The 27,895-nt window shown below is 36.1% G+C and overlaps 2 protein-coding genes and 1 long non-coding RNA gene across 4 annotated transcripts in view; 2 read left to right on the plus strand and 1 right to left on the minus strand.

Moving 5' to 3' along the window:
- LOC311295607 (uncharacterized protein) overlaps positions 1–27,895 on the plus strand; it is a gene marked incomplete at its 5' end in the record, with an annotated part of 111,216 nt that overhangs the window by 29,186 nt on the left and 54,135 nt on the right. The window lies entirely within an intron of this gene.
- Positions 2,147–27,895, minus strand: part of LOC311295221 (uncharacterized protein) — a 34,665-nt gene continuing 8,916 nt past the window's right edge. Inside the window, exons 3-6 of one of the 2 annotated variants that reach the window (XM_084416484.1) lie at positions 8,324–8,383; positions 7,553–7,672; positions 7,392–7,420; positions 2,147–3,886 (exon numbers count right to left, since the gene is read on the minus strand). In XM_084416484.1, the coding sequence (XP_084272610.1) occupies positions 3,815–3,886; positions 7,392–7,420; positions 7,553–7,672; positions 8,324–8,383 (281 nt within the window). In that variant the 3' untranslated portion in view covers positions 2,147–3,814. Of the gene's footprint in view, positions 3,887–7,391; positions 7,421–7,552; positions 7,673–8,068; positions 8,384–27,895 lie in introns of both variants that reach the window. The other variant, XM_084416483.1, reaches the window with a different exon arrangement.
- On the plus strand, positions 13,333–21,405 carry LOC311295230. The gene is made up of 3 exons (XR_014628254.1): positions 13,333–13,976; positions 21,109–21,260; positions 21,371–21,405. It is a non-coding gene; the product is annotated as an uncharacterized lncRNA (long non-coding RNA).

A 27,895-nucleotide genomic window follows, 5' to 3' on the forward strand; every position in this document is an offset into this window, starting at 1 on the left:
TTAGTGTGATTGAAGCTGCTGAGTGAAGTTTTGTTTTAAAGGCCCCAAATGGTCAGTGAACAGACGTGTGTGATCATTCGTTCCAACCGTCATCGTTACTAACTTCAGTAGAGCAGATCAAAAGGACAGTTTAAGCATGTTAGCACCTCAGTGTGTTACTGAAAATGGATTTAAAATGTACCTCAATTTATTGTAGCCTATTTATTTCAGTAACAGTAATATATTATAATTTATAAATCATTATATTAAAAGCTTAGTTCATCTAAAAATGTTTTCTAAATTTTTTATGACAGCCTCAGTCACCAGTTCTTGCAAATCAGACTTAAGCTAAAGTACAGATATCTTATTGCAAAAATTACTCAATTACAAGTTACAAATCACCAAGTTTAATATCATTTGAGTACAAGTCGTATAGGCCAACCCCCTGTTTCACAGACAAGGCTAAAGCCTCATCCCAGACTAAAATGCATGTTTGAGCTGTTTTAACTTAAGGCAACTCAATATATAGGGGCCTACCCAGACAGCTACATAGTATCAGCCCAGATCCGGCCCACATCTGGTACACCTCGAATCCAAACAGCCCGGATGTGGGCCAACACTATGTTGCTCTTTGGGTATATATAATTTTCCAAATCATGTTTAAAAAAGCTACTTAAAGGGATTGTTCGGCCAAAAATGATATTTAAACCATGATTTACTCACCCTCAAGCCGTTCGAGATGTATATGTCAATCTTTTTTCAGACGAACACATTTTCAGTTATTTTAGAAAACTAGTGCAAAATGCCCGTGCAAAATCAGTTTTTGTGTGTGTTTTTAGTAATTGTTGGTTTGGTGCCTGTGAAAGAGACTGTGAACGCATTGAATTCAGGGAGCAGGCTAGGTTACTAACATGTGTGTCCTCGAGCTGCGGCTGCTCTGTGTTTCTTCATTATTCTGAGCTGAGATGCAGATTCACACGGCCCTTGTTTGTTTTAGACGTGCTGAAAAAACAGGTATATTTGCTGTTGCTTTTGTGTGAAAGACAATCATTATCAGAGCAGAAGCTGTCAGCCCTTCAGAACTTAGTAATCTGTCTGATTATTTAATGGTTTAACAGACATTCAGTGAACTGGATGATTGATGTCATTTCCTCTTGCTGCTTCATGTTAACATCTGTTCTGTAATAGGCTAGTGGTAGTTCTTTGAAAAACAGTTCTTAGGCCTATTTGTAGATTCAGCTTTGCTTTAGCATCTTTCAGCACACACGATAGAAACATTAAGGTCTTTTAAAAGGTATTCACACTTAGACTTAGACTTAGCAGAGCAGAATTAGCAGAAAGTTGTTCTGCTATCAATTTACTGATTGAGTTTGTTTTCAATTACAGAAATCAAAGACGGATGCTGTGTATGAAAATGTCCCTAAAAAACGATGATTACTGTATCTACCGGAATTGATGTTCATACAGGACAATACCTTACACCTTTTTGTATTGATCACTTTTATTCTCTGCCAGGATGCTTCTTCTGTCTGTTTTGTTGTTTGCTCTTACTATTACATAATTTGATTGTTTTGAAGTGTTTTTTTTTTTTTTTTTTTGGGCTCTATTAGCATAGCAGCAACCAGATTATTAATTAAAATGTTCTATTTTAAGTTTATCACATCCAAATGTATCTATATTTTATTATTAAATACTGATCCCATTTACTGCTTGTTCTTGCACATTATCGCTCTCTAGTGTCCAAAACAGAAATCACATCTCTATAAAAATAGTGCACATTTAGTGTCTGTCTCCAATAGTTTTTTTTTTGTTTGTTTGTTTGTGAAGACAGCATCACACAGTTAGGCTATCCCCTTTTTTATAAACTGCCTGGAATTTCGTGAATACATAAAGCAGTGTGTGTACTGCACTACTAGAGCATCTAGTGTCATGACTATCATTTACCAAGAATAAAAAAGGTATTAAAAGTGAAGTGTTAAATTCACATAACACGACTCATTGTTAACTAAGTTCACATTAATTATGATAATTTACAAACTCTCTGGATCCAGCCATTTTTGAGAGCTGTTTTAATATTTATCCCATGAAAATACAAAGTGTATTTGTGGGTTCAACTTTAAGGCTTGTGTGGGCTCAACTTTTATCATTGAATAACAGTATCACAACATCCTATAAAAACATCTTTATTAAATTAAATGTAAAGTGACAGAAGAAATATAAAACTGAAGTTAAACATATAACCAACAGAATCAGCTAATAATAAAAAAAAAAAGAATAAAAATGAAAAAAAAGAATAATTCTGTAACATTTAAATCCAATGGGTTCAAGAACAATGTAACATGCATGGCACAAACATTATTGTACAATGAACTGAGAGACAAACTCAAATATAAACGAGTGTGCTAATTAATAAAAAGAAAAAAACAGTAACCAACAAAAAGCAGGTAAATTAAACAAATGAAGCAGGTAACTAAGGGAAACAAACAAAGTCCATGATAACAAAGTCATTTTAACACACTCATTTTAAAACATAGCTTTTGAAATATCCAGGCAGATAATCAGTGGTATATACACTACCGTTCAAAAGTTTGGGGTCAGTATATTTTTTAACGTTTTTAAAAGAAGACGTATCTTCTGCTCACCAAGGCTGCATTAATTTGATTAAAAATACAAACAAAAACAGTAATATTGTGAAATATTATTCCAATTTAAAACAGCTGTTCTTTATGTGAATATACAGTAAAGTGTCATTTATTCCTGTGATCAAAGCTGAATTTTCAGCATCATTACTCCAGTCTTCAGTGTCACATGATCCTTCAGAAATCATTCTAATATGATGATTGATGCTCAAGAAACATTTCTGATTATTATCAGTGTGGAAAACAGTTTTTTACATTTTTATTTCAGGATGCTATGATGAATAGAAAGTTCAAAGGAACAGCATTTATCTGAAATCTAAAGCTTTTGTAACATTAAACACTACCCTTCAAAAGTTGGGGTCAGTAAGAATTTAATTTTATTTTTTGGGGAAAGAAATAAAATAAATCAATACTTGTATTCATCAAGGATGAGTTAAACTGATCAAAAGTTACAGTAAAGACATTTATAATGTTAAAAAATATTCTATTTTAAATTAATGCTGTTCTTTTGAAATTTCAATTCATCAAAGAATTTTGAAAAATATTTGTACACAACTGTCTTCAACATTGATAATAATAATGAATGTTTTCTTGAGCATCAAATCATCATATTAGAATGATTTCTGAAGGATCATGTGACACTGAAGACTGGAGTAATGATGCTGAACATTCAGCTTTGATCACAGGAATAAATTACAGTTTAAAATATATTAAAATAGAAAATAGTAATTTTAAATTGTCATAATTTTTCACAATATTACTGTGTTTTTTATTTATTGTTTTTTTATCAAATAAATGCAGCCTTGGTGAGCAGAAGATACTTTAAAAACATTAAAAAAATCTTACTGACCCCAAACTTTTGATTGGTAGTGTATATATATGCACTTGGAGTTTATTTACCTGAACACACACACACACACACACACACACTTTAATGGGGGAGAATAGTGACTCATCTAGTAAAATAGGGTGCAATTGAGTAATAAAATAATGCATATTATCCAAGTGTTCTGAAGGCTTACAGTAGGGTTTGGTATGAATGGCTTGAGTGAACATAAACAGCTGATATTTCACATCAGTGTACTGATTCTATACATTATGTCTTAAAAGTGACAGCAGCCTAATCTATAATACATTTGAGCATGTTTTAACAATGAACATAGGTGTGATTGGCAAAGGACAAAAAAGCAGGACGTTCAAACCCCATTACCAACAGTCACTGATGGTTTGCCAGTATGATTAATGAATGAGGCAGTTTCACCATTCTCCTGTAATAAAACACAGATTCATAGAAATTAACAAGATTAATGTCACAAAAACACAAATAAATACAAGAGACCTGGAATACATTTTTTCTCATATTTGAGGAATGTACAAATGTTTTTTCCCCCAGAAAATATTAAAATGTCCTAAATGTGGGATTTTTCACTTCATGAATCTTCAGCCTGATAAACTGCAACACAATGCCATCTACTTTACTACAGCAATACATTACTGATGCTACAGTATTAATACTGTATTAATAATATTAATGGTACTCTTGCTCTTTTAAATAAGTTGTACTTTTTAATTAAATATAATTTAGTTTATGTGGGAGTCATTGCTGGCTCAACTGTGAAGATCTGCATCCATGGAGAAAATAATAACGGATAAGAAAATTAAACTGTCCACATGTACATTTACGTTTCACTCAGATCAGGTTAATTATAGTTAACTAAAACTAAAACTATTTTCGTTACTTGAAATAAAATAAAAGTTAACTTAAATAAAATATAAAAAACTTATTTTATTTCAGCTATTTCCAAGGCAACATTTCTCATTTAGTTTAACTTGATGCACTAAAATTGAAAAAAAAATTATAAAAAATTTAAAAAATAATTAAAATGACAAAAACCCCAACGAAATTACTTAAATTGTAACTAAAATGAAAGCAGAAAATATAAACAAATATATAAAATATAATACAAAATATATAATGAAAACTGTAATAGTATCTCAGTAGTACTAAAACCATTTTTGACAATGGAGATTATTATTACAAAAACTACTTTATATTACTTTTAAAAACTTATTATATTTCAACTAGTTGCTAAGGAAATACTTGTCATTTAGTTTAACTTGAACTACTGATAACTAAAACTAAAATAAATATTAATAAAAAACTTTGTAGATCAGGGATGGGCAACTGGCGGCCCAAATGTCTTTTAATACTGGAGCACTCGGATGGCCAATTTTAAAATAGTAAGTAATGGAAAGATTGAGTTCAAATTATGATGTTAATACTAAATCAAATCAGGAGAGTTAGCAAATTCCAGCCTATCACCATATTAATTACAGCGTTGGATGTGCACGCTAAAATTAAAATAATTAAAAATTTCAAAAAAAAAAAAAAAACCTTTCAATTTGACAATGAAAATCGTGTTTTCCAGTCATGACGGTAAACAGATTATATTTTTCACCAAGTTCAAGGTGCCACCATACGTTTTTTGTTTATCTGGAAACGAAATCTGTGTTGAAAGATTTGAATGTAAATTGCCATTACGCCACTGCACTGCTCACAAACGAGAAGGTCATGGTAATATGTGGATGTGGATTATTGAATAATAGGACTTCTGTACATTTGTTTGTTGCAAATTTACAGACAATACATTTGAGATGTTTACTTTTGCTTGTTGGGGTTGGCTAATATTGCTTCTCTGACAATAAAGTTTACCATTTATATTAGCATAACTGCACATGTTTTATAGTTAATAAAATCTTTAAAAACTAATTAGATTAATTACATTTATTTCTCTTAATAAAAAGTAAATTGACTAAGACGGTGAAAAAGTGTGGATTAGTAATTTGGCCCCTTGATATGAAAGAGAAAAATGTTGGCTGGCATCACTATCGAAGTTACCCACTGTTGTATTACAAATTTATTAAATGTTTAATTTAGGTTCCAATACAATAGTAAATAAACCCAGAAAGTTATGTACACTGTGTTTTACATTTTGAGGCATTGATGATGAGATTCAAAGAAGATTAAGTCAAATAACCCAGGTGTCTGACATTAACCTTTTGTCTTTATGCTCCTCCTGAACAGTGTCATTGTCCCAAATTAAGCTATGATAATGTGAAGGTATGGGTGATACTGTCAGGCTGATTGGATTAGCATCTATGCATTTGAGTGACAGTTATTCTGATGAGATCAGGCTGACTCCTGTACTTCATTTACGTAAATTCTTCCCTCTTGAAATGTATATAAACTACAATGTCTATGCCCTAGTCAGACTTGATGACTGCAGCTAGGACAGCTCTTGTTCTCAATAAAGAATCCTGCTGAGGAAACAACCAAGTCTCCCAGGGCCTTATTTATAAAACTTTGCGTAGGATTTGCGTCAGAAGTGGTGTACAGATGAAACATAGGACGTGCGTACGCACAGAAATATTCTGATTTATAAAACCGTGCGCACGCACATCCTACACAGTTTTCCCTTAATAAATCACAATCAATTCTAAATGTAGCGCAACTTTTGCGGCTTCATGTCACGCCCATAGTTGCCCATAAATAGACCGGGAAACGCCCACAAGTTAATATTCATCGATTGCGAAATCACGGCAAACACAGAGGGGAAAACCAAGAAACGTAACTTCACTCAATGTGAAATAGAAATTATCGTTGGCGAGGTGGAAAAGAGGAGTAAAATGTTGTTTGGAGGGCACAGTGTGGGCATTACTAATGCCAAAAAGGCACTTGAGTGGCAAAAGGTTGCAGACACCGTTAATGCTGCAGCCTCACAACCTCAGACAGTGGCCAAAATAAAAAAGAAATGGTCGGACATCAAAGTCGATGCAAAAAAGCGTGAAGCATTGTGATGGCATCGTGGCATTTTATTACCATCCATTTGATTGCATCTGACAAGCTACAGATGTGTTATGAGGATGAATTGCATAACATGCCAATATTATTGCAGAACATATTTCACTTTTCTTTTTGCAAATATGTGTTAATTTGCATTTCTGTTGTACTCTTCGTTTGATTTTGTTTGTTTTACACTGCAGATCGATCAAACGGGTGTTCGTGTAGGCTGTTAATTGTAAGACTTGCTTTGTGAAGTCTTCATGTTATTTATGAGAGGCAGTATTGCCATTTCTTTTACACAACGGTCTACAGTTTCACACACTTTCACGCGTTTCTTCCATCTGCCGACGGTGTCGCCATTTCTCATTTCACCCGTTTTTGTGCGTACGCCTGGGTCAGAGTTTGCATGAAGGACCGCACATTTTCCCATCAAGTTTGCTTTTTATAAATACCAATTATTGCGTAGAGAGCGGTGTACGTCTTCTTTTGTGCGTACGCAACGTTTATAAATGAGGCCCCAGGTCTCTGCTTCTGAGTTTCCAACACCATCCCTGATATAGACATTAAAACAACTAAAACTAATAAAAACAACAAAAATACAACTAAAATAAAAATGGAAAATATCAAAATAAAATAAAATAAAATTCAAACTATGATTCAAATTCAAACTTTGTGTATTTTGTGTGTGTCTATCCGACTTGACTATCTAGTATCCATCAATAAAAACAAACTCTCAATGATACTAAAATAACACTACATAACACTTTACATATTATATATATATATATATATATATATCACTATATTTTAATATTAGAATGTATTCATCCCACTGTTCTCGAATTTAAATTGAAACACCCGAGGACTTAGAATATGGTGTAAATTCAGGTTTTTGCAGGCGGACAGATTTAGTGCTCATAGTATCTCACCTGGCGGCCATTGTGCGGCGTCCTGGATCCTGTTTGAACAATAAACTCAATTAAATACACAATACTTTGGATAATTTTCACATCTTTAAAAAGATTTTTTTTTTTTCATATAATGAATCTCACAATTCTATCTTGTTAAAACAGCTGTTTGCAATACTCACTTTCCCTTCTTTCTTGACGCTTGCGATAGTCAATCACAGCAGCAGCAGCTGCAGCAGCAACAGGCAGCAGAACAACAGCAACAACTATTCCTGCTATAACACCTGGAGACAGACCTGAACCTGGAACAGATGAAGACAGACAGACATTATTACTAAAGAGTGGATGATAATCCATCCAATATTTTCCAATGTTTCTTTACAACTTTCCACATTGGGCATCAGTTGTATGATATTGATAAATAGTGTCATCTGGTGAATTTTTAATCCGTTTGACAAACCACAAGCTAAAACAGTATTACTGTGAGCTCAACTGGAAACATTAGTGTTCATTGAGAAAAAATTCAAATTTTATGCTTTTTTCATTTAAATAACGTTAGACTTGGAGGTGTTAGAGACCTAATATATATTTTATTATTCAAAGCTGCACTTTTCAAAACAGGCCACAATGAAAACAATAATACTGAACTGTATTTCAAAAGTAGAGGGAAAGGCATTGAATAACTAAATTATACTCACTGATGACAATTAATAAAGGCAATTTTCTCCTAATACTGAATCTGCTGCCACTGATCTGTAGTTTATATTCTCCAGAGTCTGTGTTTCTGGTGTTCATGATGGTCAGAGATCCAGTCTGATGATCCAGCTTCAGTCTGTCTCTGAATCTCTCTTTACACTGATCATCTGTACAGGATTTACTCTGATTTCCAGTGATTTCAGCAATGCTAATGTTATTAAAATACCACATCATTGAATCATTTGGGTTTATTATACCAGGATCTAAAGTAACAGATTCTCCCTCCTTCACTTCATCTCGTTCTGAAGCAGGAACACCTGAAACACAAATCAACAGATGTTGGAGAATCTTTTGCTGAGAAAACTCAACAACAAGATAACTGATAAATTTATCATAATACAACATAAGCCCTATTCGCACGGGATTAGTATTACCTAGGGACCTCCGGTAATTTGTAATAATCGCAGAGGTCGTCTGTGATTTTTATCCCGTGCGAATCTGCCATGTCTGTATAAATTCCCCCGAAAATTACCTACCGTATTTCAGCCAACACAGGGGTCCTCTGATAATATCAGTCCCATGCGAATCCCCATGTGTTTGATTTGGTATGTTTTTTTGTGAGCCTATCGTTTCCTTAAGAACGTAGTAACCATTATGGGCCGTTTAACAGTCCATTTTACGTCTGTATTAAAACTATATTAACAATAAAATTTCTCGATATGCCCCTAGTCCAATCCGATTATAGTTTTTCTCCAATAAATACTATGAAGTGCTGCAAAAGAGAAAACAAACTAGTAGGGGTGACCCCGAATAGTTGAAGATTTTATGCTTCGATAGGAGGAGGCTGATTCGACTACCGATCTCACGGTCGAATCTTCGCGGAGGTGTTATGAAACGAGGATCATGCCACTTTGGCTATATGAGGGCGCTCAATGTCTGATTTCACATAGAACTAGCTTTTATGTCAATACGTTAATATTCAGCCTATTATGATAATGCTGTATATAAAAATGTGCAAAGAAAGAAGCTTTTAATAAATATTTTTTAACATGCGTGAATAAATCCAAACACCCCGTGACAGATTTAAGTTTCACTTTCAATCCGTGACCGACAGAGGAGCGTCTTGGCGGCAAGGATTTAAATCTTTAACAAAGTCTGGGATAAGAAAATCTAAAGTGTGGATGTACACCATCAGAAAGGATATTCTCCAAGGATGGATTTAGCATCAGGAAAACCATGATCGCACTTCTGCCGGCCAACATTAACACGTTTCACGCATAGACTGCGTTTCACGCATAGAATGTATTTTATCCGCGCGCACAATTTGAAAAGACTCCAACGGACGCAGACAGAGTGAAAGACTGGATTTGTTCTCTCGATCAGGTAGGGTAGGCCTACGAGTGATTTCAAAACTTTTCAGCCGGTTCTAATTTGATTTTTGGATGCTGTGAAAATTTTTTGCTAAAAAGACTGCCTCTCCAGTTTAGCATTGTTTCTGCAGTTAAAAAGACAAAGTTGAAAATTCTGGCTACTATCGTTATTTTAATAATTTCTTTATTTTAATTTTATTTATTAATCTGTCAGGGTTATCTAATCTAACTATTTGTGGCTTGTGTTTTGAATATGTTCCCCTGCACTTTGGGCATTTTGCTCACATTTGCTCATCTTGTGACTTACTGCGGTCAAGCCAGCCGTGGTTTGAAAATACACGGTCAAGCCAGCCGCCAAAAAAAAAAAAAACGTGTGCGCCTATTACTGTGAATACGGTAATTTCAGTAACAGCAGAGAGAACGCGCTTTCAGAGCGCTTGAGTTGCCCAGATCTCTCTCTCTCTCTCTCTCTCTCTCTCTCTCTCTCTCTCTCTCTCTCTCTCTCTCTTTATCTTTTTTCTTTTTTTCTCTTTCTCTCTCTCTTTCTTTTTTCTTTTTCTATCTATCTATCTATATATCTATCTATCTATCTATCTATCTATCTTTTTTCTTTCTTTTCTCTCTCTCTCTCTTTCTTTCTTTTTTCTATCTTTTTCTTATCTATCTATCTTTTTCTTTCTTTTTTCTTTCTTTTTTTCTCTTTCTCTTTTCTTTTTGTCTTCTTTTTTCTATCTTTTTCTTCTCTCTCTTTCTTTTTTCTTTTTCTATCTATCTATCTATCTATCTATCTTTTTTCTTTCTTTTCTCTCTCTTTCTTTCTTTTTTCTTTTTTCTATCTTTTTCTTCATCTATCTATCTATCTATCTATCTATCTATCTATCTATCTATCTATCTATCTATCTATCTATCTATCTATCTGTGAGAGACGATATAATAAGATGCCGTATTTTGAGAGTTTTTGTACTTTACTCTGTTATCCTTTTAATTTACACTCATGTTGTCTTTGCAAGTTGTGTATTTCTTTGACTAATGTTTTTTTTTTCTTTATAGGTCACATCTAGAGAATTTTTATGTAGAGGTTTACAACATAATTATTTGCAAAAAAAAAAGCAGTAAAATAAAGTATACATTCTTTCTAAATACATCTTTTTTGTTTTCATATATATTTTTTACTACATTAAAAGTTTCTGAAATTCAATGTCACATTTTACTGTAGCATTTTGGAGATACGTCAATTTATTCGAATTCAGAGGCCTATAAAGACCTCATTTCTAATAAGTAGAAAAAACTAATGGTCAGTTCTTATAGGGGACGTCCCATACGGTATGCACACCTCATATCAAAACATTTTACTGTAGCATTTTGGAGTTTTGTCACATTTTACTACTTCAGAGGCCCATAAACACCTCATTTCTAATAAGTAGAAAAAAATAATGGTCAGTTCTTATAGGGGACGTCCCATACGGTATGCACACCTCATATCAAAGCATTCCCTTACAGAAAAAACACATGAATTTCACATGTTATCACATGTTTTACACATGTGATTACATGTGACCTCATGTGATCACATGTGTTCTCATGTGAACAACATTTTACCACATGTGAACAACATTTCACCACATGTGAACAACATTTCACCACATGTGAACAACATTTCACCACATGTGAACAACATGTCACCACATGTGAACAACATTTCACCACATGTGAACAACATTTCACCACATGTGAACATAATGGAGCATGTGGCACATGTGGAAAACATGTTTCTATAGGTTATAATGTGGAGCTCATGTGAAATATATTTGCACATGTTGTAAAATAATTTTTAACATGTGAATCATGTTTCCACATCACAAATAGTGTACATTTTCAGCTTCTTTGTAATTGGAAGTTGTCCCATTTTGTCACAGTCATACTTAACTTCAGGTAAGTGCCAGTTAATAAATGATCAATTTTAGACTTAATAACGACAAAAATGTAAAACATATTCAATGTTTTTTTGTGTGTTGTTACGTCCTGAGACGTATATTTGTGATTGGTATTAGAAATGTTTTATAAGTTATACATAATCATGTCGAGAGAAAGCCCACCCAGCACCAGATGTCATTAAGACATTGTTTTTTGGGCTGAATCAAGTCGGCCCGTCATAGTCTTAATTTAGCCCAAAAATAGACGTTGACATTTGGGCTTTGTTTGGTCCGTCTGATTTGGTCCAAATTTAGCCCAAACATAGACGTTGAAATTTGGGCTTTGTTTGGTCCGTCTGTTTTAAACCACATTTAGCCCTAATATAGCATAAATACAATTAAAGTCTATTGTAGCAAGTGAATAAATAGATTGTAGAAATAGTTTCAAAGTTACGTGTCACTGCACATCCCAGAAATACATTATTTGTGAACACCTATGTTCGTAAACCATCTACCTACATGATTTGGCATAAATCCAGTAAAAAGCGCTCCCTAGTTGTTTGTATCTCGTTGAAAACTTGTGCTGAATATTATTACACCTATATCTGAACATTTGTTAACAGTTACTACATTAAATATGCCTATGCATCCATAAAAACATTAAACATCAAAGTAGTTTAAACACCGTAGACCCCGATAAACAACAGCATTATTAATATATTCACATATGCAAAGCACTGTTAAATATTGAAATACATTTAATAGATTTGAAATACATAAAAAAAATACTTAGAATAAAGCTTGTTCTTCCTGTCACATCTGTGAATTTGTGTAGAAAACGTTCATATATCATGTAGTTTCTGCTATTTTGTTTCCACACCGCGTTTACCATTCCTAAAGGTAGGCCTATATATTATATTATAATGTAGCCTATTATAACTGACAGACTTGTACGTTTTCAATGCTTTTATATTTTCATTCTATTTACAGTTTGCGATGGCCACAAGCCTATCCACTTAATAATGTATCAGGATATTTTAGCTGATTATCAAATAATTCACTCCATCAATTCAAAATGTATGTAAATGCTGCGTGACTTCTACGTGTTTTAATGGGCGCGCGCGCTGAATATTCAAGCAGCATTTGAACTGGAGCGGAGGGCGTTACCATGGAAACGAGGCAGCAGCTCAACTGACAATCAGCGAAACTCCGTCTCTCACTGTTGTTTTAACTACTTTAAGGTAAGTTTAGTCCATAAAATTACACAAATTGTACATACAAGTGTTTCTGAGACTTTCTTTCATGTAAATGACTCGCTTCCGTTGAATATTTACTTTATAGAAATGGCTTAGTGTCTTCGCAAAAGTCCGTTAGCATCTCAACCGTTAACGTTAGGCTAACTTGAGGTAACTTAACGTTAAGTTAGGGTAACTATAGACTTGAGCTGTAAGTATGGGCTTTTAATCACATATTATGTGTAGATGAGATATTTTGAGAGTTTTGTAAAGGTTTTGCTGACAATTGGTCAATGGATGAATGGAAATAATCTAATTTATTTAACCTAAAAGTACGGACTGTATGGTTAATTCATAGTTATCAAGTGACGTCAGGATGCAGCGAGCTGTAACGTTACTTGACCCAGGGGGGAAGGAATTCGACCGGAAGTTGAAGTCGGCCGCGTGCCGCCATCTTGTAGCAGAACTTCACCTGCAGTTAGCATCCCATTGACTCCCATTCATTTTGGCGTCACTTTGACAGCGAATAACTTTACATCTGAGGCGTTTAAAGACTCCATTTGTCCATTATTTATTTCTAAAGAAACACGACAATGTATAAAATGCTCCATTACCTTGTAGCTTATGTTATGGCCCCGTAGAAGCAGTTTTTGTAAAAGTAGGCTAACGATTGCGTCATAAGCACGCGACTCTCTGTCGCACAGTAGAGAGATTACCGTATGGACGGGAGGAGAAGCTCGCAGGCAATCGGGGGGACGTGGAGGCAAAATGACAATATAATTAATCAGAATACCTAGCAAAAGTTGCTCCTGCTCCAAGCTCATGGACAGCTCCTACTCACACTCTCCGTCTCTGCAAGATTCGGAAGGGAATGATTCAGATTTCTCTTGGCACAGCTACTAGAAGACAGACGGGATGCTCACGTGGTCCGTGTAACGCTTTGCACGGTTTGAGTCTGCGCGTCAGGAAAGGAAGTGCTAAGAAATCGCTAAAAATGGGCTTCACTTGTCTCAATTGAGTTCCAATGGGGTCGCTGTGTCCATTTCTTTTACTGTCTATGACTTGACCTGGAGGGCAAAATAAGCCTTTCCTCCATTGCCCACCAGTCATTTTTATCAGGTTTGTAGTTAGTATTAATGTAGTAAAACAGTGTTATTAAAAGAGCAAATTCATACCACTTATTCATGATGCATACTTTGTACAGGTTAGCAGATGAACACAGAACAAGTTATTTATAACATAATAATAGTGTTTGTCTTCTCCCCTTTACAGTATTGTTTGCCATCTAGTCCTGATCACAGAGTTTAGCTCCCAAACCCAATAAAGCAGACCTGAGCAGCTGATCCAGGATCACCAGAAACTCTGCAGAACTTTGGTCTGGACACCAGTGTTGTAAGTTCAGAACATATTGCAGGAGATATAATATCGTCTCTCAAGGTCCACTTACATGCAGAGGTTTACTCCAACCTAGTCCAGCACACTTGAACAAGCTAGTCAAGGTGCTAAACTCTGGGTAAATATCACTCAGTTCTCTAGCTCAGTAGTCAGTGGTTAATGGCCGTCTTTATCACAAAATCCTTACAGTGCACTGAAACATTTGCTCCCTAAAAACTCACTATGTTAACGGAAATTCTGAAGCTCAAAACTTTAATCACACAAGACAGTTCGCTACAAAATTACATGTGATAGGCACTAGCGGCGCTTTTCTGCGGCACTGAGGACAGCGACTCAGTAGCCTACCTGAATTTAATGCATAATTAAGCATCAAAAAAAAAACCTGTAGGATTTTTTTTTCTTTCTTTTTAATACAATTACAATGTAATATTTTCAATTGTTTAATAAAATTATAGGCCTATTATTTTTAGTTTATTAACAGTAGGGATGCACCGATCCGATACTCAGTATCGATATCGGCTCCGATACTGCCATTTTTGGCAGATCGGGTATCGGTCAGACGAGGCCGATCCAAATCCGATATTGTGTGTATACTATTCTGTGTTATTGTTAAGCCACACAAAAGGCACACAAACATTATAAAGCACCATAAATTTTTGTGCACAATATTATAAGTGTTCTGAAGCCATTATATAGTATAATGTGAGATATAGCCTAAATGAATATTTAAGTGTTAAATTCAAGATCACGTAAATGTTTCTCTCAGCTGCGGCTGTCAATCATTCTTCATTCAGCATTCAAACAGCGCGTCGCGTTCGGTTACGACAGTTAACACGATGAAACTCTCTCCAAGATGATTCAATGTTACTATTATTATACTTGATCTGTAGATAAAGGTCTATGGTTTCGCATAAAACAACTCTTATCTTGCTGGATTTTATTGCTGTACCTTAATCATGTTACTTTCTACCGGGTGTCTGTTAGATCACAACACTGGAGAAAAGTCAGAGCACTATTTGTTCTTCACGCGCACAGTAACTGAAATTTAAAACTGTTAAAAGAAAATGCTGAATAGACTATTGCATAGATAGATACTGTATAATACACTACGCATCAATATGTATTTTCTTTGTGCTTTAAACTTTTCAATGCGGACTCGACGCGCTGCACTCGTGATTTTTCTAGACTAAATTTTACTGAATTATCAACTAATCTAGTTTATTTATGTCAGATTATGATCATATATTTTTTGTTGTTGTTGTTTTTCTTTTTTTCAGTTCTTATTATCAGTTCAACACAGAGTTATAGAAATTCTACTTGATTAAAAAAAACCTGTGCTGGTATCGGTACGGATCGGTATCGGCCGATACTCAGAATCTTTGGTATCGGATCGGTTCTGAAAAAATTGTATCGTTGCATCACTAATTAACAGCAACAACAAAAACACACACACACACACACACACACACACACACACACACACACACACACACTTCTCTGCATATCTTCAGACAAAATAAAGATATCTGACAAAACAATGAAGATATTTTACAAACCAACTGCCAGGGATGTGCAAACACTTTGTATTGTATAGCCATTGTATGTGTATTTCAATTATAAATACGCTACAATATGGAGTAAAATTGACCGTTCGCAAAACCCCGCCCTCGAACGCTCCTCGTCCAATCCTAGCTCAGCAACGGTAACTAAGGAGAAGGACCTCCGTCAAACATTGCGATATTCAGCACATGGTGAAACGAAGCGCCTATGGCACCTGCAAGTCTGACACTAGGTACTGTTGGATTACATTTTTATTAAAGGTTTAATTTAGTTTTTCCACTGCAATAGTATATAAACTGATAAAGTTTATATACTGATTTATTGAGTCTCCAGCAAGAGTCTCCTTTCCTGCCAGACCTGTTTTCTCTATTGTGTTTTAAATAAGTCAGATCACTTGATTCTCACCTTTCGGAGCCCAGACGTTGAATCGTTAGGTTGATTGACTTTCACCTTTTGTCTTTAATGGGTCTGGGATGGCTATTGGAATTGGAGTTCCTGGCCAGTATCAGCATGTGAATAGTTATGCTGATTCAATTGGACTCAGAGTAGGGTGTGTTCCTACTTCATTTGCAGGCTTTGTTCAGAGTCTCCACCTCTATGTAATCCCTCCCCCTTGGAATGTATATAACTACAATGCAAACTGTATATACTTTAGACTGATTTGGGAAGAACTGCAGCCGCGTCAACGCAAAGTCCTCAATAAAGAATAACTTTGTTTGAACGTGATCCCCAACGTCTCCTGGTCTCTTGCTTCGACGAAGAAAAAGGTTTTCAACAATTTGGTGCCCTGTGACCCGGATGGAGAAGAAGGAAACTCAAAGAACTGAATCTTAAAACTTCAAGCTTCTTCCAGATTGAAAACTTCAAGCTCAAAGATCTCAACAAAGCTGACTGAGTTCCAGACGAATGTTTTCTGTACAACCAAAGACTCGGTGAGTTTTCACTCCATTCAAAGAACCAATGCAGACCAGTACAAATGTTTTCCTCTGCGCCGTTCAGAGAAGTAGTTAACAAACAGCTGTAGAGTTTGGTTAACTAAAGATAAGCCTCTAAAAAGTTTTCTTTTAGAGATGAAATTGATCCTCTGGTGTTGGCAGGGAAGATTAACAGTTACATGTTAATATTGTGTGTTTGCTCTTGCTGGAGAAGACCTATCCTCTGTAAGCTAGAGAAGAGTTAGCGTCATGTGCTAATAAGATTGTACCCTCTGTTTTGTAAGACAGTAGAGATAAGTTTTTTAGTGTTTGTTTGTGGTAACAGAAATTCACAAAATGTTTAGGAAAAGTACTAGACAGATTACACCTTTTTGGACAGATAGTGAATTCAAGTCTTTGTTATCAGAGCACATGGACTCCATCGTGACTGAGCCAGTCAGATTGAATTTAACAAAGAAATTTGGCATTGATCCAGAAAAAGTGTGGTCAGTTGAAGATTGTAAGAAGGTACTAGGAGAAAGTATTCGCAAGAAAAATGTCAAAGGCATTATCTTCTGTCACAGAGAATTTAGCTTATCCATTGCACAAGAACAAGCTTGTTGTATTGATAAGTTGAAAGATCAGATCAAACAATTGCAGACTCAGGTGTCCTGTCTCAAGACAAACGTGGGCCATAACAAAGCCTCAACCAAATGTGATTTAGAAGACCAACAGTCAGATGAAAGCTATCCTGATTTACAGTCTTTTGATAGTATAGAGGACAAGGTCAATGCAGATGTAAATGCAGATGTAAATGCAGTTGAAGTGTGCGTAGCTAGACAAAAGCCTCAGGGAAAAGGTATTGATACAGTTCCATTTGCAAACCCCATATTGCAGCCACAAGCAGTCAAAACATCTTTAGGTCCTAAAGATATTGAGAGAATTGCTGAAAGTTTGCCATCAGTGCAAAGAAATTTTTCTGAGTTTAGGAGAGAGTTGTCCAAAAAGATGCGGCTCTATGATATGACTCTAGCTGAAGTCACTCAGCTAATATCACAGATCTTGACTGAGTCAGAATTAAATGATTTTGAAAGTGCTGTAAACAATTCTGAACTGCAACAAGCCAGTAAAGATGAATTGAGAGAGGAAGTTCTGAAAATTTTAAAGAACATTGTTGGACCGAACGTGGACTGGTCAAAAATAACCAATTGTGTACATAAGAAGGGTGAGACTGTTTGTGAGTACACAGAACGATTCTGTCAGATCGCTGCCGTTTACAGCGGAATTGCCGACACTCCAGAAAAGGTGTTAGGTCATAATGGTCCTTTGGTTCGCACATGGTTTCATTGTCTTTTGCCAGAACACAGAAAGGCGTTGCCTTACTTAAACATCACATGGTGTACGAGAACTCTGCAAGACAACTTGGACAGTTTAGCTATTTGGGAAAGAGATTCTGATGTCAAAGAGAGAGTAAGAATTGCTGCAGTTTCTGTTATGGTCAACTCAGAGAAGCCAAAGAAACGCAAAAGTCCTAGAGATGCCAGCTGTTCTTACTGTGGCAAGCATGGACATTTTGGAAAAGAATGTAGAAAAAACAAAAATAACTTAAGACATGTAAATAAGGTTACTCAGCTTCTGCTTAGCCTGCTTGATATTCTGAAGCAGCCCCTCCCCTCCTCGTTAAACTCGTGGGGCAACTTGATACAGTGTTAACCATTTAGGCTGTGAGTGCTTAATTTCCCCAGTAACTCACAACAAAGATGAAAGACTTATTTTTGTTTAATAGAACAAAAGGAAAGTGACTGTCACAGCCTTTGTTTGGGGGACATTCAGTATACTCACAGCCTTAAATGTTATACTGCAGAACATTACCATCAGACACCATCCTCTGTTAATGATGTTTATTAAGACTGATGTTTCACTGGAGAATGGAAATGTGCCAATTTTCTCACACACTGTACAGTGTGTACACAACACAGGGACAGGTAGGACACGGACAAGTGAAGTGCCCTGGGAGGAACTGACGCAACAGGCTTCGGGGGTGAACCCAGGGTGAAGACACTACCTCATAGGCCTTTCCTGATTTAGTCCATCCTTACCTCAATGGTCCATAGGTGTCAAATAAATTAAGAAATAGGGAAAGAATGAAACGACAACAGTAGACTCTGAAAACGATAGAACCATAATGTTTAAACTGCTACAACCGTAGTGTTTTGAAGAAATACTGCTCTCTGTTTTTCTGTTTTCTGTCTTACAGTGTGCAGATAAAACTTGATGGCTTTTTCAAGATCCATATGCAACGACCGTCTCATCTGCGTATGAAGCCACAACCTCAAGAAGACAACCAGACCTACTGCTGAACGAACTATCACCAAAGAAAATGAAAAATACACAACGCAGAGAAAATTCACGGACCCTAGTTTCATGTTATGTTTCTGTGTCAGCATGCAATTACAGATGAACAACACAGATCATGCTTGTGCCTGTAACTTTTTCAAGTTACAAGAATGAACTTTTAAGTGTACTTTGATAAAAGTTAGACTTAAAACCACTATACGATCAAATGACTTATGGAAGGATGAAGTCTATGCATGAATATTGCTGTTCTGCTGTTTCTTTGTTTTCTTGTGTTACTCGTATGTGTTGATGTCTTCGCAAGCAGAAACCTGGTGTAAAGCATCACCTCAGATTTCCATGAACAAGCCTCATGAGGGACGAGTCATCAGAGCGACTCTACGTGGGAAATGGACGCTACAGGAAACAGACTTCACAGCTATTCAGGCGCCATGGATTTTCAAGAATTCCACTGTTATGCTACATGGTTTTCTGTGTAATCATGTAGTTTATATGACATTTTACACCCTGCGTCGCAGATGTCAACAGTTATGGTTTTGAGAAGAACTATGACACTCATGTAAATCAAGGACACAACACAGAATAAGTTATACGTACCTGTAACTTACACAAGTTACAAGAATTAACTTTTAAGTGTATAAATTTGTATTTTTGTGAGAGTTATTAGAACTCTCAAAGGGGGAAGTGTTGGATTACATTTTTATTAAAGGTTTAATTTAGTTTTTCCACTGCAATAGTATATAAACTGATAAAGTTTATATACTGATTTATTGAGTCTCCAGCAAGAGTCTCCTTTCCTGCCAGACCTGTTTTCTCTATTGTGTTTTAAATAAGTCAGATCACTTGATTCTCACCTTTCGGAGCCCAGACGTTGAATCGTTAGGTTGATTGACTTTCACCTTTTGTCTTTAATGGGTCTGGGATGGCTATTGGAATTGGAGTTCCTGGCCAGTATCAGCATGTGAATAGTTATGCTGATTCAATTGGACTCAGAGTAGGGTGTGTTCCTACTTCATTTGCAGGCTTTGTTCAGAGTCTCCACCTCTATGTAATCCCTCCCCCTTGGAATGTATATAACTACAATGCAAACTGTATATACTTTAGACTGATTTGGGAAGAACTGCAGCCGCGTCAACGCAAAGTCCTCAATAAAGAATAACTTTGTTTGAACGTGATCCCCAACGTCTCCTGGTCTCTTGCTTCGACGAAGAAAAAGGTTTTCAACAGTACCCCAAAAGTTTAGAGGGAGGGGTCGTTTTTTTCGCCTTTCCAAAACCCAAAACCCAAGCGGAAAGATGCCGACAATGGAGTAAGCAGTGTGGGAGACCTCACTCACAGCTAAATGCCTCGAAGATTAATAAGCATACATTTGTCAGTGTATATAAGCGTCAGTCACGCCCGTTTCACATATACTCCGTAGTCCGTTTACAGTGCGTTTGAAGTGTGTATTTTTTTCCCGCACCCATGTTAACAGGTAAAGCTTTCACACTGCAAGCGGATGCTGCAAGCGTTTCTGCACCGAGTCTAATTTTGCTGTGCTGCACGCGCTGAATTAAAGTGACAGCGCATGGTTCTTGGTCAAAACGAACACAGATTGACATGAAAATATAATAATCTCACCATAAATGCATTAAAAAAAATAAAATGTAGTAAACTCACCATAGCCTAAATGTATTTTTGGACTTGCAGACTTGGAGGAGTTCCGTTTGCACACAAGCGCACACACACACACACACGACTTGTTTAAATACATTTATATAGTTAATAAATAACAATAAATTGTTGTTGTACCAGCAATATCTTCAAGTTTTGTTTTTCACTGTATTAATCTCAAATGTCATGATTTGCCAATGCAAGAGAGTAACAGTCAGCCTGCCTACCGGCACCTTTTTTCCCCCACTTCAAGCACCTTTGCCTCGATTGTTGTAATATTCCCGTCTTTGCTTCTTTTAACATTATAAACATATGCATATTGCAGCCCTTTCTGTCGTGCCCTGGAGGATATATCTGCTGCATTACTCCAAAAGCAATCACTTATACCGGTATGGAGCTCAACCGAGCCACGTGTCTGTTTCTCAATTGTTTGACGGGCGTAGTAACAATAACTAGGGGGCGTGACTTTTGCGAACGGTCAATTGGTTGCAACTCTGGTTTCATCACAAATTTAAGGAAACAGGCCTAACTAATATAGTGATGTTACATTATTTTATTTTATAAGCGTCAAATTATTATTATTATTATTAATATTATAAAAATATTAGAATTTTTTGTGATCAATTGTACTTTTATTTCTCCATCAGGGTGTAGCCAAAGTGATGCTCTGTCGTCATTGCAAGTTTTCTGACAAAAGCCAGTCAATTCTCCTACAGCAAGATCTACTGAAACACTGGCACGTGACCAGAACACTTCACTGCATTTACATACATTGTGTGTGTACATTCAAAACCAAAGGGTGCGTTAAAGACTCATCTGCCAAGATTTCACTCTGAGTTCAGTGATATCTGTGAGGAGAAGACATATTGCACTGCCCTAATCTTTGATTGTTTTTCTATCCCAAAACAGGATGCCTGCTGAAGGAGACACAGAGGACTGAGACAACACACGTTCACAAACACACAATACACACACACACGCCCTTATACATCATTGTTTTAGAGGCTTTTTTTAAATGTATAATTTTAATTTGGTTTTGCTTTGTTTGTTTTAAACATTCAATTTGTATATTTTGAAATGAAATAAAAGCTAAATTTGAATTATTTGTTTTAATGTTGGGAAACATGGCTATAGGCCCTACAAAAGAACATGGTAGGACTACCATTTTCTGTGGTATATTGCTGAATGATTTTTACATGGGTTTCACATGAAGCATTTTACTGCAGCATTTTGGAGTTTTGTCACATTTTACTACTTTAGAGGCCTAGAAAGACCTCATTTCTAATAAGTAGAAAAAAATAATGGCCATTTCTTATAGGGGACGTCCCATACAGTATGCACGCCTCATATCAAAACATTTTATGGCAGCAATTTGGAGTTACTTCACATTTTACTACTTCAGAGGCCTATAAACACCTCATTTCTAATAAGTAGAAAAAACTAACGGTCAGATCTTATTGGGGACGTCCCATACAATATGCACACTCACCTCATATCAAAGCATTTTACTGCAGCATTTTGGAGTTATGTCACATTTTACTACTTCAGAGGCCTATAAAGACCTTATTTCTAATAAGTAGAGGTCAGTTCTTATAGGGGACGTCCCATACAGTATGCACACCTCATATCAAAACATTTTACTGCAGCAATTTGGAGTTACTTCACATTTTACTACTTCAGAAGCCTATAAAGACCTCATTTGTGACCCTGGATCACAAAACCAGTCTTATGTTGCACGGGTATATTTGTGGTAATAGCCAACAAAACATTGTATGGGTCAAAATTATAGATTTTTCTTTTATGTCAAAAATCATTAGGATATTAAGTAAAGATCATGTTCCATGAAGATATTTTGTAAATTTCCCACCTTAAATATATAAAACATTTATTTTTGTGAATGGATGCAGCACTATCGCCAATAGAAATGGACAACTTTAAAGGCGATTTTCTCAATATTCCGATTTTTTTGCACCCTCAGATTCCAGATTTTCAAATAGTTGTTTCTCGGACAAATATTGTCCTATCCTAATAAACCATACATCAATGGAAAGATTGTGTATTCAGCTTTCAGATGATGTATAAATCTCAATTTTAGAAAAAATACACATAAGACTGGTTTTGTGGTCCAGGGTCACATTTCTAAAAAGTAGAAAAAATTAATGGTCAGTTCTTATAGGGGACGTCCCATATAGTATGCATACCTCATATCAAAGCATTTTATTGCAGCATTTTGGAGTTATGTCGAATTAGACTATTTTAGAGGCCTATAAATACCTCATTTCTAATAAGTAGAAAAAAGTAATGGTCAGTTTTTACAGGGGACGTCCCATACAGTATGCACACCTCATATAAAACCATTTTACTGTGGCGTTTTGGAGGTATGTCACATTTTACTACTTCAGAGGCCTAGAAAGACCGAATTTCTAATAAGTAGATAAAACTAATGGTCAGTTCTAATTGGGGACGTCCCATATAGTGTGCATACCTCATATCAAAACATTTTACTGCAGCATTTTGGAGTTATGTCACATTTTACTACTTCAGAGGCTTATAAAGACCTCATTTTAAATAAGTAGAAATTCAGAATTTGTAGAGTGGTTGCTGGCATCTTGTGAATGCTTGTGACGACACTCACCGTCGTAACTGTGGACAACAACGCCAGTCCCACTCACAACCCAGTTCCCAGCCAAGATCACCCAGACTGTGAGGATCAGCAGCATGAGCCCACCGAAAGCAGCGAGAATGAATTCACTTGTCCCGTCCAACCTCCCTCTCCCACCACCTCTCCAAACCACTTGTAATAAATGTGTATGTTTCCTCAGTATCTGTATGTTTCTGCAGTCCCAAGACACTCCTGCCACCCAGTCATCTCCTCCTCCCATTTGTCCCGCAGTGCATCTCAGCCTCCTCTCAGTGGCACGGCTACATCTTGGGCCTGCTGGGAGCCATCTCCTCCTGGGAGTGTGGAGACTGTGGCTCCGCCTCCAGCCTCTGAGTGCACCGCCTCCACTCCACCTCTACCCATCGCCCTGGCTCCTGTGCTCTTACCACCCTCGACTCCAACGTGGACCACAGGCCATTCGGCCTCGCCGGGCTCCCTCGGCACGTCGGCTCCACTTGGGTTGGTCATCGCACCACTTTTGCCATGGACTTGTGGCCCATTTGTTGCCCTGTGGCCCTCCACCTCTTCAGCTTTGGCTAGCCCCGCACTCCCTCAGGCTCCACCTTCACATATGGTCGCTCCAGCTCAGCCTCTAACCTCAGGATCCCTGCTTCCACCTCAGGGGGTCGTCGCTGCGGCCCAGCCACGGTCGCATAGGTCTTTGTGTCTCACTGCCTCATGGCTTCTCTGGCTACGCGGTGTGCTCCACATCCATCACTGTCGTCACCACCGGCAGTCCCCATGGTGGCGTCTGGACTCTTCACTCCATGGCTACTGCCTCCTGCGCCGCCGCCGTGGGAGGCAGTCCTGGCTGTGGTCTAATTATTGGAAATGAGGTCTTTATACACCTCTAAAGTAGTAAAATGTTAAATAACTCAAAAATGCTGCATTAAAATGCTTTGATATGAGGTGTGCATACTGTATGGGACGTCCCCTGTAAAAACTGACCATTACTTTTTTCTACTTATTAGAAATGAGGTCTTTATAGGCCTCTAAAATAGTAAAATGTGACATATCTCCAAAATGCTGCAGTAAAATAGTTTGATATAAGGTGTGCATACTGTATGGGACGTCCCCTATAAGAAATGGCCATTAGTTTTTTCTACTTATTAGAAATGAGGTGTTTATAGGCCTCTGAATTAGTAAAATGTGACAAAACTCCAAAATGCTGCTGTTAAATGTTTTGATATGAAGCGTGTATACTGTATGGGACGTCCCCTATAAGAACTGACTATTAGTTTTTTCTACTTATTAGAAATGATGTCTTTAAAGGCCTCTAAAGTTGTAAAATGTGACAAAACTTCTAAATGCTGCAGTAAAATGTTTTGATAAGAGATGTGTATACAGTATGGGACGTCGCCTATAAGAACTGACCATTAGTTTTTTCTACTTATTAGAAATGAGGTCTTTAAAGGCCTCTAAAGTTATAAAATGTGACAAAACTTCAAAATGCTGCAGTAAAATGTTTTGATATGAGGCGTGTATACTGTATGGGACGTCCACTATAAGAAATGGCCATTCGTTTTTTCTACTTATTAGAAATGAGGTCTTTATAGGCCTCTAAGATAGTAAAATGTGACATAACTCCAAAATGCTACAGTAAAATGTTTTGATATGAGGTGTGCATACAGTATGGGACGTCCCCTATAAGAACTGACCATTAGTTTTTTCTACTTATTAGAAATGAGGTCTTTATAGGCCTCTGATAGTAAAATGTGACATATCTCCAAAATGCTACAGTAAAATGGTTTGATATGAGGTGTACATACTGTATGGGATGTCCCCTGTAAAAAAATGGCCATTAGTTTTTTCTACTTATTAGAAATGAGGTGTTTATAGGCCTCTAAAGTAGTAAAATGTGACAAAACTCCAAAATGCTGCAGTAAAATGTTTTGATATGAGGTGTACATACTGTATGGGGTGTCCCTTATAAGGACTGACCATTAGTTTTTTCTACTGATTAGAAATGAGGTCTTTATAGGCCTCTAAAATAGTAAAATGTGACATATGCTACAGTAAAATGTTTTGATATGAGGTGTGCATACTGTATGGGACGTCCCCTATAAGAAATGGCCATTAGTTTTTTTCTACTTATTAGAAATGAGGTCTTTATAGGCCTCTAAAGTAGCAAAATGTGACATAACTCCAAAATGCTACAGTAAAATGTTTTGATATGAGGTGTGCATACTGTATGGGACGTCCCCTATAAGAAATGGCCATTCGTTTTTTCTACTTATTAGAAATGTGGACTTTATAGGCCTCCAAAGTCAAATAAATTGACGTATCTCCAAAATGCTGCGGTAAAATGGTTTCAAATGAGGTGTGCATACTAGGTGGGACATTGAATTCCAGAAACTTTTAATGTAGTAAAAAATATATATGAAAACAAAAACCAAAAGATGTATTTAGAAAGAATGTATACTTTATTTTACTGCTTTTTTTTGCAAATAATTATGTTGTAAACCTCTACATAAAATTCTCTAGATGTGACCTACAAAGAAAAATAAAAAACATTAGTCAAAGAAATACACAACTTGCAATGACAACATGTATATTAAAAGGATAACAAAGTACAAAAACTCTCGAAATATGGCATCTTAGTCTCTCACAGAAAAAAGAAAGAAAGAAAAAAGATAGATAGATAGATAGATAGATAGATAGATAGATAGATAGATAGATAGAGAAGAAGAAAAAGATAGAAAAAAAGAAAGAAAGAGAGAGAGAGAGAGAGAGAGAAAAGAAAGAAAAAAGATAGATAGATAGATAAAGAAGAAGATAAATATAGAAAAAAGAAAGAGAGAGAGAGAAAGAGAGAGAAAAAATAAAGAAAACAGATAGATAGATAGATAGATAGATAGATAAACAAGAAGAAAAAGATAGAAAAAAAGAAAGAAAAAAAGAGAGAGAGAGAGATAGAGAGAGAGAGAGAGAGAGAGAAGAAAGAAAAAAGATAGATAGATAGATAAAGAAGAAAAATATAGAAAAAGAGAGAGAGAGAGAGAAAGAGAGAGAAAAAATAAAGAAAACAGATAGATAGATAGATAGATAGATAGATAGATAGATAGATAGAAAAAAAAGAAAGAAATAAAAAAGATAGATAGATAGATAGATAGATAGATAGATAGATAGATAGATAGATAGATAAGAAGAAAAAAAAAGAGAGAGAGAGAGAGAGAGAGAGAGAGAGAGAGAGAGAGAGACTTTTAACCCCTTTTTATTTATAACAATTAAGGGTTTTAAAACACCTTACAAAAATACATTTCCAAAACAATTTAACAAAAACACCAACATTTTACCAATTAAAAACTAAACTTCTATTCTCACTCACTGTCACCAGTGCCTCTCTCACACTCCATCTCCATTCAAACAAAGCAACATTATCAGTGTATTTGTAATATGTATACTCAATGGTCACTCGAGATTCTATTAAAGACCTGAACATAGCAACCATATCAACCTCTGTTCCTGCATTTTTACACTGGTGGGATTTCAGAATGGCTAACTTAGCCTGGCCAATTAAAAAATTGGCAAGAACACATTGTTGTTGCCATGACCTTCTATATTTATATCCCAGTATAAACAAGGTATTGCTATATGAAAAACCTAATTTTGTGATCAACTTTTCTAGTATTACAAATATCGGACCAAGTCTTGGACATTCAAAAAACATATGAAAAACAGTATCATGAGCATTACAGAAGGGACATAATAAAACAATCTTATTAAATTTTGAAACCAAGCTATTTGAGGCTATAGCACAATGAAGTACTCTCCATTGAAGATCTCCACATCGCTTCGAGATAGGAGGTTTATACAATACTCTCCATGATGGATGTACTTCCTCACAAATAGAGATCTTAGCCCTCCATTTAGTATCTGTTTTTCCTTGCAAATGCCCAACATGCACAGATTTGACACAAATATAATAGAGATTTTTCTTTGCCACATCATGAAAAAACAAATCCCCATATCCCTTCAACAATGTATTCTGGTTTATATTACCCCCAACTCTCCCATCTCTAGGGGTCACCTTCAGCTCAGGAAATGTCTGAGGTGTAAAACCATCTACCAGGGCTGAGTTTATAAAGGACATTAATACAGGGGGAAAAGCATCCCTAATACACTTGATTATCCTATCCATAGTTCTCAGAGATTTAATTCCAACCTGTGCAGCAAGTGATAACACAGTTCGCCACTGACATTGTGTCAAATCAATTAAATCCATAACTTTACTGACCCCAGCATTTAAAAACTGTGGAACAAAACAAGACAAATTAGATGGTAGTTTTATAAGGGGATTAAAAAACAAGGGTTCTGAAACCCCATAGTGCACATCTTCTGTTCTTGTAAAGTTTAAATATTTCCATGATTTAATTACTGACATGTAAAAGTTAGGAAAGAAACAACGTGCCTTTTCCTCAAAGGGCTTTTCCATTAAAAACAACTGTTTATCAAGGCCTATCCCACCTAAATCTGTTAATATAGACAACCCAAATGAAACCCATCGTAAAGGAGCAGAACAATACATAATCCTCTGTAATGTTTGTAATCTCATTCCTAATATTTTTGACTCTATATGTATTAGTCCTTGACCTCCCTCAGCCACAGGAAGGTAAAGTATACCAGGAATAAGCCAATGGTGACCGTTCCAAAAAAAATCCACAAAAGCTTTTTGGATGATAGTAAGCAATTCCTTAGGGGGATTTAAAACAGTTACTCTATGCCATAGCATTGAGGCAGCCAGATTATTGATAATCAAGCACCTCCCTCTG

Source organism: Rutilus rutilus, assembly GCF_951802725.1.
Source record: "Rutilus rutilus genome assembly, chromosome: 8".
Lineage (NCBI taxonomy): Eukaryota > Metazoa > Chordata > Actinopteri > Cypriniformes > Leuciscidae > Rutilus > Rutilus rutilus.